Source organism: Pseudorca crassidens, chromosome 20 (assembly GCF_039906515.1).
Source record: "Pseudorca crassidens isolate mPseCra1 chromosome 20, mPseCra1.hap1, whole genome shotgun sequence".
NCBI classification, from domain to species: Eukaryota; Metazoa; Chordata; class Mammalia; order Artiodactyla; family Delphinidae; genus Pseudorca; species Pseudorca crassidens.
In genome coordinates this window covers 36,202,579-36,218,970 of record NC_090315.1, presented here as the reverse complement: position 1 = coordinate 36,218,970, position 16,392 = coordinate 36,202,579, and the positions used below count along the sequence as shown (strand labels likewise).

The 16,392-nt window shown below is 42.3% G+C and overlaps 2 protein-coding genes across 12 annotated transcripts in view; one reads left to right on the top strand and one right to left on the bottom strand.

Annotated features, from left to right (window-relative positions):
* CNOT1 (CCR4-NOT transcription complex subunit 1) overlaps positions 1–11,171 on the top strand; it is a 101,125-nt gene extending 89,954 nt beyond the window's left edge. For all 6 annotated transcript variants that reach the window (XM_067718257.1, XM_067718254.1, XM_067718258.1 and 3 more), the window contains exons 40-49: positions 737–985; positions 1,966–2,129; positions 2,346–2,463; positions 3,614–3,715; positions 4,851–5,024; positions 5,970–6,119; positions 6,790–6,970; positions 8,507–8,639; positions 9,780–9,914; positions 10,093–11,171. In XM_067718257.1, coding sequence (XP_067574358.1) covers positions 737–985; positions 1,966–2,129; positions 2,346–2,463; positions 3,614–3,715; positions 4,851–5,024; positions 5,970–6,119; positions 6,790–6,970; positions 8,507–8,639; positions 9,780–9,914; positions 10,093–10,171 — 1,485 coding nt within the window. In that variant the 3' untranslated portion in view covers positions 10,172–11,171. The remainder of the gene's footprint in view (positions 1–736; positions 986–1,965; positions 2,130–2,345; positions 2,464–3,613; positions 3,716–4,850; positions 5,025–5,969; positions 6,120–6,789; positions 6,971–8,506; positions 8,640–9,779; positions 9,915–10,092) is intronic.
* Positions 11,172–11,444: 273 nt separating this feature from the next.
* SETD6 (SET domain containing 6, protein lysine methyltransferase) lies at positions 11,445–16,192 on the bottom strand. Of its 6 annotated transcripts, none has more exons than XM_067718265.1 (9): positions 16,056–16,192; positions 15,741–15,830; positions 15,515–15,659; positions 15,294–15,435; positions 14,973–15,167; positions 14,722–14,842; positions 12,886–13,066; positions 12,598–12,740; positions 11,445–12,451 (listed from the first exon to the last, which is right to left on the bottom strand). In XM_067718265.1, the coding sequence occupies exons 1-9, from the start codon at positions 16,080–16,082 to the stop codon at positions 12,146–12,148; spliced, it is 1,350 nt and encodes a 449-aa protein (XP_067574366.1). In that variant the 5' UTR covers positions 16,083–16,192; the 3' UTR covers positions 11,445–12,145. The 6 variants fall into 6 exon arrangements, with proteins under 6 accessions (XP_067574366.1, XP_067574367.1, XP_067574363.1 ...); XM_067718266.1 differs by having other exon boundaries at positions 14,973–15,032; XM_067718262.1 differs by having other exon boundaries at positions 11,445–12,124; positions 12,200–12,451; positions 15,741–16,183.
* Positions 16,193–16,392: the final 200 nt, after the last annotated feature.

The window sequence follows — 16,392 nt, the reverse complement described above, 5'->3', positions numbered from 1 at the left end:
TAAATTGTTTTAAAGTTTCCAAGATAATGGTCAAGTTTTCATTCTGGGCTTGGTTTCAGCACTGACCTCCTCCCTCTGCAGCCTTAACGCTTGTTACTCTTTCTTTTTCTTCTTTCATACTAGCGAAATAACTTCTCTGCTCCACTTCCAAATCATATGTCATAAAATTTGTATTTTATCCTTTCTTTTAAGTAAACTTGCCCTTTCTACTTTATCTTAATTTACATTAAAATAGCCAGGTATGATCTGTGAGCATTTTGCTTTGGTACTTACTTACTGTATAAATTATTTGATTTTCCTAGTGCAGCTAGTTGGAGTTTCAAGAACTTTGTTGTTATTAGAAGAAATTATGTGAGAAACTAAAATATATGTAACTTAATCTCTTACTTGGGAGAAATACACATTGACCAGAAAGTCTTAATATGACTTAATGGTTTATTAAAAGTTGGTTTAATTTGCATAATTAACTTTTGAAATTATTGGCTATGGACTGCTGTTAAAAATTGCCATGTTATTATCTCTCAACTCCCATCAAACTTAAAACTGAAGGAAATGTGTCATGGATCCTTAATGTAAAAGTCATTTTCATGACCCCCCCCCCTTTTTTTTTTTACAAAGTAAGAATCAGAAATGTGACAATAGGATTGAATGAAAGAATACTTCTGACATGAAAATTAAAATTTTATTCGTGTGTATTATCTCATTGTGCCTTGTAATGTTTTTGTTCCCTTGGTAGATGCACCAGCAAGGAATCCTGAAGACTGATGACCTCATAACAAGGTTCTTTCGTCTGTGTACTGAAATGTGTGTTGAAATCAGTTACCGTGCTCAGGCAGAGCAGCAGCACAATCCTGCTGCTAATCCCACCATGATCCGAGCCAAGTGCTATCACAACCTGGATGCCTTTGTCCGACTCATTGCACTGCTAGTAAAGCACTCAGGGGAGGCCACCAACACTGTCACAAAGATTAATCTGCTGAATAAGGTCTGAAATCCTTTCTTGCCTTAGTCTTTGCACACTTGAAGTCTGTATCAATGGCTCTTAACCCTACAGGGCTCTCAAAACATTTTGTAATATCCCCTTTTCTGTCCAGATATTAAATTCATAGATAATATGTAAATATAATCACCGAATTTTAGAGGAAGAGTATGGTGCCTTAACTGAAAGACACCCCTCCCCTAAAACAAAACAAAAACATATAACGTATTTTCAGTATGTTAATGTTTAGTAATGAGTACACTAGAAAGTATTTAGGTAGTATGAGATTTGCCCCCATGTACAGAATCACTGTGAGTGAGATGGCTAGACATGTCCATTGCTAAACAAAAATTGGTAACTCAAATACCATGAGTGACATTGCAGTTTTCTTGATTTTTCTGAAAAGGAACAAAGCAGAATTTCTGTTTGATTTATGCAGTGGAATTGCTGGAAATTTGAATGTTAAGATAGTGCAAAAATGAACTTAGAGCTTGGTCTCGGATAATTACAAATGGGTTCACATACATCCCCCACTCTTCAGTGATAAAATCAAGTGGAATGCAGGATAGTTCTTAAATATTTCTGCAACCTAATAGCATACCTGACCTTCCATCTACTAAATGCCAAGAGAAGGATAAATCATTTGCCTCTTGTCACCTTTATGTCAGACCAGAAAAATTAGGTTGATTGTGTTAACATGATAAAATATGATGTACCATGCTGATTTCTAGAGCTTTAGAAAAACTTGTGGAAAGTATATATGTCTAGCATACTTCCATATACAGGGGTATGGAGATTCAAAGAAACCATGCAAAATTCTGTAGGGCAAATCAAACCCCAATGCATGGTCCCTTTGGCTACCAGTATGTAATTTTATATTTCCTTTCATGTGGGGCATAACGATGCAAGGTAAAAAAGCATGGCTAGACAGTGGTAAATGAATTATCTTCGTGATTTACAAGCTCTATAATCTGTGTGCTCTATAGGTCCTTGGTATAGTAGTGGGAGTTCTCCTGCAGGATCATGATGTTCGGCAGAGTGAATTTCAGCAGCTTCCCTACCATCGAATTTTTATCATGCTGCTCTTGGAACTCAATGCACCTGAGCATGTATTGGAAACCATTAATTTCCAGACACTTACAGCTTTCTGGTGAGTATTGTTGAATATAATACTGTTAAGGATTTCCTGTTAAGGATTGCTGTTGTAGTGTAGTAAAATTTGAGAAGTAGAACTTCGTGGATTTGAGGCATGTTGATTCATAATGCAGCTTACATGTTGTCCACTTAATTATATTCATGTGTTTTGTTTTGTTTTGTTTTAACCATATCTAAGCTTGTGCTTCTGACTAAGGTTTTCTTCTTTCAGCAACACATTCCACATCTTGAGGCCTACCAAAGCTCCTGGCTTTGTGTATGCTTGGCTTGAACTGATCTCCCATCGGATATTTATTGCAAGAATGCTGGCACATACGCCACAGCAGAAGGTGTGGCTGCAGTTTATCTCCTACAGATGACGACTGTAACTACCTGGGACTTATTAGCACTCTTAGTCATTCAGTAGTCATTGTACTTCTTTCAGGCTTAGTTGGGAGTTCTTATATTTAATGTGGAGTCAAGTCGTGGAGAAAGGCTCTAACAAGTACTTGACTGCCTCTGCCTGAAAGCCATTCCTCAATGATTAGGGTACTGCTTCTCCAAGTTGTTGTGAGTCTCCTTATGTCAATCTCTTAAGGGATTTTCAAAAAAAGTTGAAACCTTAGAGCACCTCTGTAGACAGCTATGTAAAACTCCGAGTAATGGAACTCAGAAACCTGCCAGTTTTACAGGTTCTCTAAATACTAAAGGCTCTCACATTCAGGGTTGAGGACCACTCGTCTCTACTGTATCTGAAAAATTCAGATCAAATTTGAGTAAAGAGTTTTTAGTCTTAACTGTGATGAGAAGTTTCTCTCCCATCTTGCAATTAAATGGCAAATGAGTACTCCAGGAAGTACCCTTGATTGACCCTTCAGATCAGGAGACTGTAACTATACTGTGTGTTTAGTAAAAAAGAAAGTGAAATAATCCTTGAACGGATTTCATTTTGTTTGACAAATAAGTGCATTCCAGGAGGAGGGAAAATATATTGAATAAAAACTACTTCAAAATGAACATAATTGTTATAATTGGGATATGGTGAGGAGGCCAAGTTTGGGTGAAAATAGAGGATTCATGTTGTAAATTGGATGAGGTTATTTGCCAGGAGTTGAGGAATTGGGAGTGGGAAAATAAATGTTTGAGATCCAGGACTTAAAAGAAATTAAGAAAACAGACCCAAGTTTCTCAGTTGGCTACGTGTTTTGTGTTCTGTCTGAAAGTTCCTCCCCCTATTTAAAATGTTGCTACAGGCGCAAGGACCTATATATCCTGGAGTTTCTGGAGCCAGTTTGTTTCAAATATCATTCCCCATTATCTCCATAATTTTGCTTATTCCTTTCTCGGGCCAGTCAGTCTTTAAGAGAGGTGCTAATGTCCATATTCTCTAGCTATATGAAAAGATAATAAAGTCACAGTGTAGCTGCTTGGGCAACGGTTTTGGTGGCAGGACGACAGCTGACTGAGGATAATTATGACTCATACATTTCTTTCTTTCAGGGATGGCCTATGTATGCACAGCTACTGATTGATTTATTCAAATATTTAGCGCCTTTCCTTAGAAATGTGGAACTCACCAAACCTATGCAAATCCTTTACAAGGTAATTAATTTGGAGTTCTAAAATTAAAATAATTAAAACTTAACACTTAAAGCAGTTAAAAACAAACACTTCAGCTGGGAATATGAGGTCTAACGTTTGTTTTTATCATTAAGCTATATATATATATATATATATATTTGTTTATTTTTGGCTGTGTTGGATCTCCATTGCTGCATGGGCTTTCCCTAGTTGTGTCAAGCAGGGGCTACTCTTCGTTGCGGTGCACGGGCTTCAGTAGTTGTGGCTTGTGGGCTGTAGAGCGCAGGCTCCATGGTTATGGCGCATGGGCTTAGTTGATCTGCGGCATGTGGGATCTTCCCAGACCAGGGTTCAAACCCGGGTCCCCTGCATTGGCAGGCGGATTCTTAACCACTGCACCACCAGGGATGTCTCTATCATTAAGCTTTTAAAGTAGAACATATATTCAGAAAAGTACAAAAATCAAACATATTTGCATAACCAGTACTTGATCATAAGGCATTCATACGTTCATATATGTGTATACCAGTTAACTCTTCCAGAAGCACATTAGAATTACTATTTCTTCCCATCCTTACCATACTTGAAATTGTTTTCCGTTTTAGTCATTTTGTCAGTTGTGCAGTAGGATCTCATTGTGGATTTAATTTGCATTTCCTTCAGTTCTTAATGAGATTTTTGTGGCCATTTGGGTATCCTCCTTTTGTGATGTTCTTCCAGCTCATATTCCTATTGGATTATCTGGGTTTTTCTTATTTATTTTAACAGGGATTCTTTATGTATTCTGGATGTAAGCCCTTTGTTGATGTATATTCAAACATCTACTCTTGTGGCTTGCCTTTTCACTCCTTTAAAAGTAATGTGTCTTTTGAGGGATAGAAGCTTTAAATTTAATGTAGTCAAAATTACCAGTTTTCTTCTTTTATTATATGTTGCTTTTTGTGTCTTGGGTAAGAAATCTTTGCCCATCTCAAATTGCATTCTGTTTTGCACGTGCCTGCCTCCTGCCCAAGAAGCCATTAATTCTGGCTTTTACATTTACACTTAAAAAGAAAACTTTTTTTTTTTACTTCAAATTCATAATAGTAAAAATGCTACTCCCATTTTCTTACTTAATGTAGAAACAGCCAATGTTTTTCTTGTTTTTAAAATATAGGGCACTTTAAGAGTGCTGCTGGTTCTTTTGCATGATTTCCCTGAGTTCCTTTGTGATTACCATTATGGATTCTGTGACGTGATCCCACCTAATTGTATCCAGCTAAGAAATCTGATTCTGAGTGCCTTTCCAAGAAACATGAGGCTCCCAGACCCATTCACTCCTAATCTGAAGGTAAAGTTCTAAACAGTTCAAGGAAAAGCAAGTTACATCTTAGTATTTTAGTCCTTTCTCTAGTAAGTGGGGTATTTGCTGTCCCCAGCACACACACCTACAAGTTGTTGGGTAAGGGTGCTCTTTGCGGGAAGCTGTCATGTTATTAAGCCTGATAAAGTATGATACTGCTGCTGAATATTGATTCACAGTATTTGTCTAGTTGCTGTTTTCAGTTTTGATATTAAATTTAGCTATATTTACAGAACCTCAACCTAGGTATTGCGCCAGTCATTTGCTGGGTGGCCCCAGTGGCACCGAACTGCAGAATAGACACTTGTAATGTCATATTTCACAGGTGTTTTGGATTTGTGTACTTGTGTTTTGTTTAAATTATCAGGAGAGAAGGGACTGTTTTAAAAATCATACCACCCTGACATGGCTATTGTAATTTTTATGTATGTTTTTTTAATCTTTTCACATGCATTTTTTTTTAAAGTAGCAAGTACAATGTCTTGTTCAGCTTGGGGCATCTTTTCAAAGACTAGGGCTCTTGGTGAGCAAGGAATCTCATTCTGTACTCTTGTTTTGAAATCGAATTCCAGGAAAAACACAATTAGTGGTATCAACTAGACTTCTCTACAAAAGGTACCTATCATGCCTTATTTTAAGAATGAGAAAATAGTATAGAATGAGAGATTACTATCATTTTGTATATGGGTACCTTTAATTAGAAGAATCTATTTCTTCTAATTAAAGATGAGTAATAACACTTTGCTGTACAGCAGAAATTAACACAACATTGTGCTGTACTTCAATAAAAATTTCTTAAAATATTGATTACTCTTCAAGATGTAAAGTGTATAACTTTAGAAAAACAATCCAGCTACTTTCTAGCATAGATACAGTTTGCTGTTAAGGCCTACAGATGCTTCTGATTATGATTCTTGTATTTGTTTGTGGCAGGTGGATATGTTGAGTGAAATTAACATTGCACCCCGGATTCTCACCAATTTTACTGGGGTGATGCCACCCCAGTTCAAAAAGGATTTGGATTCCTATCTTAAAACTCGATCACCTGTCACTTTTCTGTCTGATCTGCGGAGCAACCTACAGGTTAGTGGTTTGACTTAAACTCTTGGTTGTGTCTTTCACTTTGTACACACAGTCCTATGCATGGTCTCTTGTAAGTTAGTCTTTTCAACCTGCTTTAAAGGTTTTAAAGCACATTGTCATTTTTAATGGTTGGATGAGATTAACTGGATTATACATTTTACCAGTGACAAGCTATATAGCCTTGGAAGAGGCAGCCAGGGAATGGACTGGTTTTCTGTAAGAAAAGATTGCTGATAACCATCCCCTGCTCCAAGACTCTTCTAAGTAAATGGATTCTGGTTCAATTTGCTGTACACAAATTGATTGAGGCTGTATTATTTTTCCATACCAAGAAACCACATTTTTCCCCTCTCCAAATCTTTTTTATAAGTGAGATAGTGCAAATTTTGACTTTATAAACTTTATTTTTGTGCTGGTAACTGTCAAAGCTTTGGTTTCCCAAGGGAAATCCCATTTCTGTTGACACAACTACCCTTGTGCAAGTGTGTATTTGTTAAATAACCTCACAAATTCAAGCAGATTTCTAAAATTTAAGTCACAGAGGATATTGGGAACAGTTCAGCTTTTCTATGAAAGGCATAAAAAGGGTTCTTAGAAATATTGGTGCCTAAATCCGATGCCTAAGTCCTCTGTGACAGTAAGTCAGGAGCTTTCTGTTTTGTTCATTTAGGTATCCAATGAGCCTGGTAATCGCTACAACCTCCAGCTCATTAATGCACTGGTGCTCTATGTAGGGACTCAGGCAATTGCACACATCCACAACAAGGGCAGCACACCTTCAATGAGCACGATCACCCACTCTGCTCACATGGACATCTTCCAGAACCTGGCTGTGGACTTGGACACTGAAGGTGAGTGAAGCCAGCTAGTTCTCAGAGTCAAGATTTGTGCACTTTTTGTCACAGTCTGGTCCCAAAAATACTTTAAGCCACAATAGAGAATGTTCTGTCAATATGGTTATGGGTCTGGCTGGTTATTTTATCTTGAATTCGATAGTATTTGCTCAATGCAGAAGACACAGCAAAGCATAAAGGAAAAAAATCATCCAGAATCCTTACCACATCAGTTAATATTTCAGTATGTATGATTGTAGCATTTTTCTTTTTTAGTGTGAAAATAAACATGTTCTTTTTACTAGCCTCTCTTTAAAAATAGGCTCATGTTACTTTTTTTGTTAGCCTGCCTTTTATCCCAACATTTACTGATGCCTCTTTGCCAGGCAATATGTTAAATATTAAATGTGTAAAGATTAATGAATAGAACTTCCCCTACCTGCTCTGCAAAAAAGTTCACAGTATAATCCTGTTGTAGGTTTGCATCTTGCTTGGTTGAACTACCAATTTTGGTGTTCTGTATAGTAGATGGTGACCAACGATATAGTGCTGCTCAGCCTAACACGCATACACTTTAGGAGGATGCCTACTTTTTTTAACTTCACTATGGATTTTTGAGAGGCTAATTTTGAGTATATACTACTTGCCTATTTGTAGGAGGGGGTTTGAGGCAGCTTAAAATCAAGATTTAACACAAATGAATTCCATTATGTCCAGAGCCCAACAAAAAAAGTGGATAGCCTTTTAGTGTTAAAGCTCACTGTGATGGCCTTACAAACCTCAGTAATATCAAGCAGAGGGAGACAACCAAATCCAATTAATACTTATTCCAATAAAGTTTAAACTAGCATTTCTCCAAGTATAGTCTGGGAACCCTTAGTGGATTATCCCCAAGACCCTTATAGAAGGGTCGTGAGGGACTTCCTTGGTGGTCCAGTGGGTAAGACTCCACGCTTCCAATGCAGGGGGCCCTGGTTTGATCCTGGGTTGGGGAACTAGATCCCGCATGCATGCCGCAACTAAGGCCCAGTGCAGCCAAAATAAATATATAATAAATATTTTTTAAAAAAGAAAAAGGGCTGTGTGGTTAAAACTATTTTAATAATAAAAAGACATTTGCTTTTTTTCACACTCATGTTGTCACAAGTGTACAGTGACTGTTTCCAGAGGCCACATGAAATAACCATACTGGAACAGATTGAACATAAGGGCAGAAATGAGAATCCAGCAGAATGTGAAACAGTGACATTCTTCTCTTAAGTTTCTTGGGAGGAAATACTTAAATTTTTTATTAACAGGTTATATTAATATGCAGTAGGTCTCTTATTTTTAAATAGACTAATTTTTTTAACTACAATTTTTTTAATGTGAAAAATAGTGAAATAAAACCCACAGAAATGAACTCTAGGGCCCTGAGCACCGCTGGTTGAAACCAAAGGATAATTTGAGAACCTATATCAGAAATGCAAATCCATCCAGTCAGAATGTGATTTGTCTTCTCACATTGGCCTTTCAGAGCAAATTCTCGCTAAGCTGGGTTTTCTTAATATCTAGGTCGGTATCTCTTCTTGAATGCAATTGCAAATCAGCTGCGGTACCCAAATAGCCACACTCACTACTTCAGCTGCACCATGCTCTACCTTTTTGCAGAGGCCAACACTGAAGCTATCCAAGAACAGATCACAAGGTAAGAGAGAGGTCTGTTTTTCAGAGGGTTCTAAATGGAGCCTCTTCCCCTTTATTACGAATTCTGAGTGTTTTTTTCCCTATGCATTCCATGTTCACTGAGCATCTTAAATGTGTTAAATAGTTGTGAACGAAATGGGCATGGTTCTGCCCTCCTGATAATTAGTCTGATGGATGCAAAAAAAATCACAAGTAGAGAATTATTAATCACTGCTGAAACAAAAAGTTTTCGACAAAAGGCACAGCATTTTGATAGATCAGGAGTTTTTCTCAGGTGGTGGGGTTAGCATATTTAACCAGTCCTGAAACACCCAGGCCTTTTAAAGGCCATGTTAAAGAACTTAGACTTGTCATTACCTCTGGGTTGGAAGGTTTTAAGCAGGAGAAATAACAGGATCATACGTGTGTTCTACTAACAATAGTTAGGAATCTGTTGCAGATTGCTTGGACTATGTACAGCACTGGAGATCAGGAAATGGGTACATCCTAGTGAGAGAGATATACACAAACTTAAAAAACTGGACCAGACTTGTTAAACTTGCCCCTTCACCTAATAGTAGTTTCTGAGCATTAGTATTCCTTAGGTTTATATACTAAAAATTAACTAGCGTTTTATTATTAGACGTTTAGACGGTAAAAGTCCTATTTTGTGGACTATATAAAGCTTTAGTGAACTTCCTCGAACTTAAATCTTTGTTCTTGTGCTTTATTACATCCTTAGGGTAAATTTAGAAGTAAAATTGGTTAGATCAGGGGATGTGAAGAATTATCCCACCCAATTTACATATGTACTACTAATAGTAAAATTCTTATTTCCTATTTACTTTCATTGAGTATGTATTCTTTAAGCGATTATCTTCTCTGTGTCATGTAATCTATTATCTATCCTTTACCTTAACTTAGTCTTGTAGGCTCAGTAATGGGAAGAGGAGGGATTCAGACCCACGTTTGTTATGTAATTCTAGAATCCATTTAACCATTCTATAGAAAAGACTTAATCCACCTGCCTTTTGTAAAGCTAACCATTTTTGCATGTAGTGTAATAATCAGGGAAAAAGTGTTAGGAAAAAAGACAAATGGAGAAGTGGTCGTGAATTTGTATGTTTCTGTGCATTGACTAACTTTTTCTTCCCTTCTCCAGGGTTCTTTTGGAACGGTTGATTGTAAATAGGCCACATCCTTGGGGTCTTCTTATTACCTTCATTGAGCTGATTAAAAATCCAGCGTTTAAGTTCTGGAACCACGAGTTTGTACACTGTGCCCCAGAAATTGAAAAGTGAGTTAAAGTAATTTTTAAATTGTTACATTCTTAAGACAGAAGAATGAGAATCATTTGATGGCTCCAGCTTGGGTGGGTGATTAAGAAGGTCATAGTAACCAAAATTAATAAGACACAAGGTTTTAGTCAGGCCTGAAGTTTTCTCACAAACTTGTTAACTGTCTCCATTCTTCAGGTTATTCCAGTCTGTCGCACAGTGCTGCATGGGACAAAAGCAGGCTCAGCAAGTAATGGAAGGGACAGGTGCCAGTTAGATGGAACCACATCTCTGTTGTAAATTTGTCAGCCTGGAGGTCCCACTGTACCAAGTTCATAAACTGGCTGAAGATCCTTTCAGCTTTTCCTGACTTTTCCGGCCCTTTGGTCTCGGGTATCTGCCCCAATTACTGTTTGGGTCAGCTTCCTGTCTACTTGGACACGTTCCAAATTTAAATGCATTTTTTGGACTCCTGGCCAACATTTAGAAGATGCTGTGAATATCATTTTGAACTTGTGTAAATATATGAAAGAGAAAACCTTTGTCTGGAACTTCTTGGGTTTGTGCAAAATGTGTCCAAGGCAAGTAGATAAACTGGTGGTACCTACTTCCCAGCTTATAAATTGAAGAGGCTGCTGATGCCGTGCACTTGTTGGGGCGGGGGTTGGGCATAGCTCCATGTCATCTGACATTCCTGGTGTCCCAAAGAATAGCAGGAAAGCCAGTTTAAATACTATGTGACTTATTTTTTTAAAATACGGATGGGGACCTTGAAAATCACAAAGTTGTTAAAAAATGTGGATGTGTAGAATTTGGTATGCCAGGAAACATGGGAAGAGTTCACAATCGAGATCCCGTGGATTTTTATTTTGCCTCTTCCCCAAATCTAAAGCTGGCTGTTGGCAGAGCACCATTTTCTCTTTTCTGCTGGAGAACACATCCCCTTGGGCCCTGTGAGACACTTCTTTTTATAAAGGGAAGCCAAACCAGGCCTAAAGTTCCCCCATCTCTCTCCTGGTAACTTGTAAACTGTGCGGAAAGGAACCAAATATTATGAATTGCCCTTCCCCATTATCCCAATGAATGGCCATACAGACTAAGCTGAACAACAAAGTCAAAAGGACCAATACAGCCCCTTTTGTAAGGATTTTGAATGTTTTGTAAATGTATTGGTCCATGTGTTGTATTTTGTAGCCTTCCTAGTTCCTGGGCTTTAGCTTCCCTACTTCTTGTATGTGTATGCATACTGTAGTCGAACATTAAAGTCATGACACACACACGAGTCCACTGTGCCTTTCTCAGTAGCGGCCAGTGCTGGTGGTGAGGAGGAAAGTGGACCACGCAGCCTTCCCATTGGGGCCACTGGGGAACACCAACTTTTGCTGAATGGTAGGTTTTCCCACTACCAATCTGGCATCTTTAAACAAGGAAGTGATTTTTGTGTAGTGTTGTTTGCCTTTTCCTTTCCAACAGTGAAAAATTATTGGAGCAGGTTTCTATGATTAAACAGTTTCAAAATGCCCATTTGAAAACGTCCTTTACCCTCATGGTGTTTCAGTATTAACATCTTTATTGGAGTATAATTGCTTTACAACGTTAGATATAATTTCTAAAAGAAAAGGAGTAGGTATGTATTTAAAACTTACCTAATATATACCTTACCTTTCATGACTGTCAAGTTTTATGCCCAGAGAGGACAAAAAGGTTCAAGATTAAATAGAAATCTTACATGGGGACTTGAATGTCATTGGTGTCTCTTAAGGGTGAGTTGTGCCATCTAGGCTGCTTAAGGAATTTAAACAATTGCTCAGAGTCCCAGTGACACAGCTTATTAAATCTTCCAACAGGAAACAGTTGTTAACTAAGGGAAAGTGACTTGTTCAAAATAGACCTGGATTTGAACCAGGTCTACTTTCAAAGTCCATGTTATTAAATGCCAGACTACAACAAAATGTTATCACTATCACATTTCTGCTAACTTTGGATCAACCTGAGAACCAAACAGCTACAAAATTTATTAGTGTTCATAACAATAAGCAGCAGTTCCCACATCTACTGTTCCCAAATCCTTCAGCATGTCACTCTTACCTTGGAATTCATCCTAGACAACAGTTTTGCTACTTTTCCTTTTGGTATTTAGTATGAAATGCAAAACAAAAGGTCCAAATTATCCTTCTTTTCAAGCATCAATGTGTACCAGCTTAGCAGAAAGTTCTTCTCCTGGACATTCCTTCAGGAAAAAGGGAACCTGCTAGTTAGTCAGTTCCAACAATTGGTGTAAGATCATCTTCTGACCATAACGAACCTGTAAGGCTTGCTGTTCCCTCCAGCTGAGTGTGGCGTAGACCTCCTTACTACTGAGTAAATCTTGCTCAGTTTTTAAGTCTGTGGCATAAGTTTGCAGGGTCAATAAAACACTGTCCCGAAGAAGCTGTCTCCATGATGCTTTGAGTTTGGGGATATTTGTGATTGTCAGGCTGTCCTCTTCCCTTTTATCATCTCCCCATCCATCCTGGTCTTTAAATTCTCTGAACTCCTCAGCAGGCATGCACAGTACCTAGAAGCAACCATGGGGCCCTTTACTTGGGTATTTCCGAAATTGATTTAGAGAAGCCAACCTGCCGTGACAGCATTTAAGTGTCCTCTCCATCCATGCCACCTTTCCTCGCACCTAGATCTAAAATACTTATTTTGAGCATTTACCTTGAGTGTCATGGCCAGTTCCTCTTCTGTCAGCACTTCTTCCCGCCCAATCACAAAGGCTCCCTCTTCCCCTACCATCTCCAGTTTGCATAAGAAATCCCAGCGTTCATACAGTAGGAGCCTTTCAGCTTCAACTTTTGTTCCTGTAGACAGAAAGTACTGGTGTGAAAGTCAGTATACCCAAGAGCTCATTTCTCCTTAGTCTACAAAAAGGGAACAACTACTATTGGCAGAGCACCTGGGGCAGGGATGGAGACATACACCAGTGTCCAAGGTTTAATCACTCACCCTGTAACGCTGCTTCACGAACCGTCACCATCTGAATGTCAGCCGTGTCATCCGTGTTGTCAGGATACGGTTCAGTAAAGCCATACATGTGAATCAACTGCCAGTTAGCCATTTGCCCATAAGTGTTGAAAATCTCATGGCCTTTAGGAATGGGCTGAGTGGCCACCATCCGAAGACAATTCTGGGGTGGAAGGGAGAAGCTGGGGCCAGGCCCTTCCAGGCCAGCCTCATGAAGATTACTTCCCTCCTAGGAGGGTACAGTTCCCTCCAGCAGGTATAGTTCAGTGATGGTGGGACTGACACTATACCTACCAACATTCTACCTTTAGTTCTTGTTAAGATCCTGTACTGTAGAATAAAAGTGGCGAGACTTAAAGGTCAAAGGTCATCCCCATAGTTTAGTAGGTAATCTTTGCTCAGTCATCTCACAAACACTTAAAAAGTTGCTAGCTGGCTTCCCTGGTGGCACAGTGGTTGAGAGTCTGCCTACCAATGCAGGGGACACGGGTTCCGTGCCCTGGTCCGGGAGGATCCCGTGTGCCGCGGAGCGGCTGGGCTCGTGAGCCATGGCCGCTGAGCCTGCGCATCCGGAGCCTGTGCTCCGCGGCGGGAGAGGCCACAGCAGTGAGAGGCCACAGCAGCGAGAGGCCCGCGTACCGCAAAAAAGAAAAAAAAGTTGCTAGCTTTGGAGACTTCTCTGGTGGTCCAGTGGTTAAGAATCCGCCTTCCAATGCAGGGGACGCAGGTTCAATCCCTGGTGAGGGAACTAAGATCCCACATGCCACGGGGCAACAAAGCCCGCACACCACAACTAGAGAGAAGCCTGTGCATAGCAACAAAGAGCGTGCGTGACACAACTAAGACCCGACACAGCCCCCCCAAAAAGTTGCTAGCTTTACAAAAATGAAGAATTAGGCACTTCCTTTGCAGTCCAGTGGTTAAGACTGCTGGGCCCCAGGTTCAATCCCTGGGCAGGGGGAACTAGGCTCTGTGCAGTGTGGCAAAAAATCAGAAACAAAACGCAAAAAACCAGGATCAAAGTAGGAACAGCAAATGGACACAAGCTTTTAAAAGTAATAGCCAGGGACTTCCCTGGTGGCACAGTGGTTAAGAATCTGCCTGCCAATGCAGGGGACACGGGTTCGATCCCTGGTCCAGGAAGATCCTACATGCCACGGAGCAACTAAGCCCGTGCACCACAACTACTGAGCCCGTGTGCCTAGAGCCCGTCTTCCGCAATGAGACGCCCACACACCACAACGAACAGTAGCCTCCTGCATGCTGCAACTAGAGAAAGCCTGCATGCAGCAACAGACCCAACACAGCCAAAAATAAATTTATTTTAAACAGCCATTTCCTAATTTTTAATCCCATAAACTTAGATCTTTTTTTGCAACTTTCCACTTAGCAAATAGAATTGATACAAACACAGCCTTGGTATCATCTTAAACCGGTCTTATGAACATCCCCTCTTGTGAAAAGTATTGACACTATGGCTGTTCCAGATTGCTGTCCACAGGGCCCGGAAACAATCTTGGCTCACTAGCACTGCACAGAACCAACCAACCTATAGAACCAAATCAGTGAGGGTGCAAGGTTTATCAGAGGATTAACCCCAGCCTTCTTGTAAGGTTTTGAGATGTTTTCAGTTCAGGCGATTTCAGTGGAATACGCAAAGTACACACAGGAGGAGATAATTCCACCTACACATTTTTAGTATGAGGAGAATGGAGTGTTTAGCTCAACTGCCAGGCCAGCATAAATAACACATCGGTTTGAATCACATGCCCAATCATCCAAGCACATAAGAACAAGAACTGGGACAGATCCACTCACTGGAGAGTATTCTAGATTGGCATTGTGATTGGCTAAGTGGTTTAGTACGTCTGCAGCAGGCACCATCAAAGGAGAGTTTGGCTCCTTTTCATCATCCTCTTCCTCCAGTGGTTCCTGAAAGCTGCCACAGAGAGAACTTTGCTAAAGCCCAGTGCAGGGTGAGAGACGAGTGGGGTTCACTGTTCTTTCCCTTCTAGTCCCTCAATAGAGTTCTTAAAAAAAGGGTCCTTTTTAAGGCTCCGCTCACTGACCTGTAGGCCATCACAAGAGCCACGAGCTGGCGGTAGAGTTCCAGAGAGCGAACCCTGGGGCTGAAAAGATCGGGGTGGGCTTCCATGAAGGGCAGCACGATGGAATAATACTCGCTGCGGATGTTGGCCAAATCCTTCTCCACAGCCTCGGGTACGCCGGTGCCCTGCAGCAATCGCCGGCGCTCCTCCTCTGGCCTGCAGTGACACCCCCACCCAGGTTCTTCACACCACCTACCGAGACTAGCGCTTGGAACCCGTGTCCCAAGGGCAGGGCGGTTCGAGCCAGGCTACCTACGGTGCTGCCCCTCCTACGGCTCTCACCAGAACATGGGGTGCTCCAAGCGGCCCAGCTCGGGCCACAGCGCAAAGTAGGGGCTCCAGGGCGAGGCCGGGGCCTGCAGCTCGTGCAGCAGCGCCAGCAGCAGCGGCACCCATCCCGACTGGCTCTGCAGCGCGCCTCGCTCTGAGGGAGACGAAGAGGTTAGGGCCCCGGCCGGCCCCGCAGGCCCGCCTCGGCGTCCCACCCCCGCCGGCGTAACCACCTCGCTCCAGCAGGCCGCTGATTGAGCAGGTGTGCTGCGACAGAAGTGCGGCCCGCGGCACCGCGAACAGCAGCTCCCCGGGCTGCACGCTCTCCCGGGCCACCATGCCGTAGCCGGCCACCGTGCCCTGCCGGCTCACCGCCACCTGAGCAGGGAGAGCGGCCGGTCAGAGCTACACCGCGCCCGCTTCCCCGCCGCGCCCGCCTCTACCCCGCCCCCCACTCACCTTGGGACTCAGCTCCAGTCCTACCCGCCGGCACCAGCTCAGGAAGCTGGCCACCGGGGCCGGGTCCTCGCTGCCCGCAAGCCCTGCCACCTGAGATAAGCAAGCGCAGTGGCGTTGCCCCGCCCGGAAGAGCTCGCTGGGGGCGGAGAAGACGGCGGCGCGCGCGGAGGAAGGGCCGGGGTTGGGGGAGGGGATGTGGAGTGCGGCAAATGACCCGCGGCAGGCCGCGCAGCCGCGTGCGGGACGGCGCTGCGGACGGGGAAGCGGCGAGGCGCGGCGGAGAGGGGTGCTCCTGCGTCTGCCGCCACAACTCACCCGCCGGCGCTTCGCCTGGGTCGCCATGGTCCAAGGGCGCGCAGCCCCGCGACTCCGCAGCCCAGCGCAGGCGCTTCCGGCGTCTGGGGGCAGGACTCTCAGGGGCGGGGCCTATGTTCCCGCCCCGGAACCACGTGATGTTCGTTTCGACTTCCACGCGGAAGAAGAGTGAGGGTTTGCACCTGGTCGTACAACCCCTGCTGAAAACATCCTTGAGGCCGGGTGTCCCCACTTGGGTTAAGAAACCGCCGGGTGCAGGAAGATGTGTCCCCTTGCCGCCTTGAGCCTGGTCTGAGCCAGGCACAACCCTTCCCAGTCTTGGTCTGTGGCAGCTGAA

Excerpts from the sequence above, each read along its gene's own strand:
- SETD6 (XM_067718259.1), bottom strand. The coding sequence starts at position 16,082 with ATGGCGACCCAGGCGAAGCGCCGGCGGGTGAGTTGTGGCGGCAGACGC. Across the intron at positions 14,843-14,972 it reads GCTCTTGTGATGGCCTACAG|CTTTCAGGAACCACTGGAGG; the intron begins GTCAGTGAGCGG and ends TCTCTGTGGCAG. Across the intron at positions 12,741-12,885 it reads TCGTGAAGCAGCGTTACAGG|GAACAAAAGTTGAAGCTGAA; the intron begins GTGAGTGATTAA and ends TTCTGTCTACAG.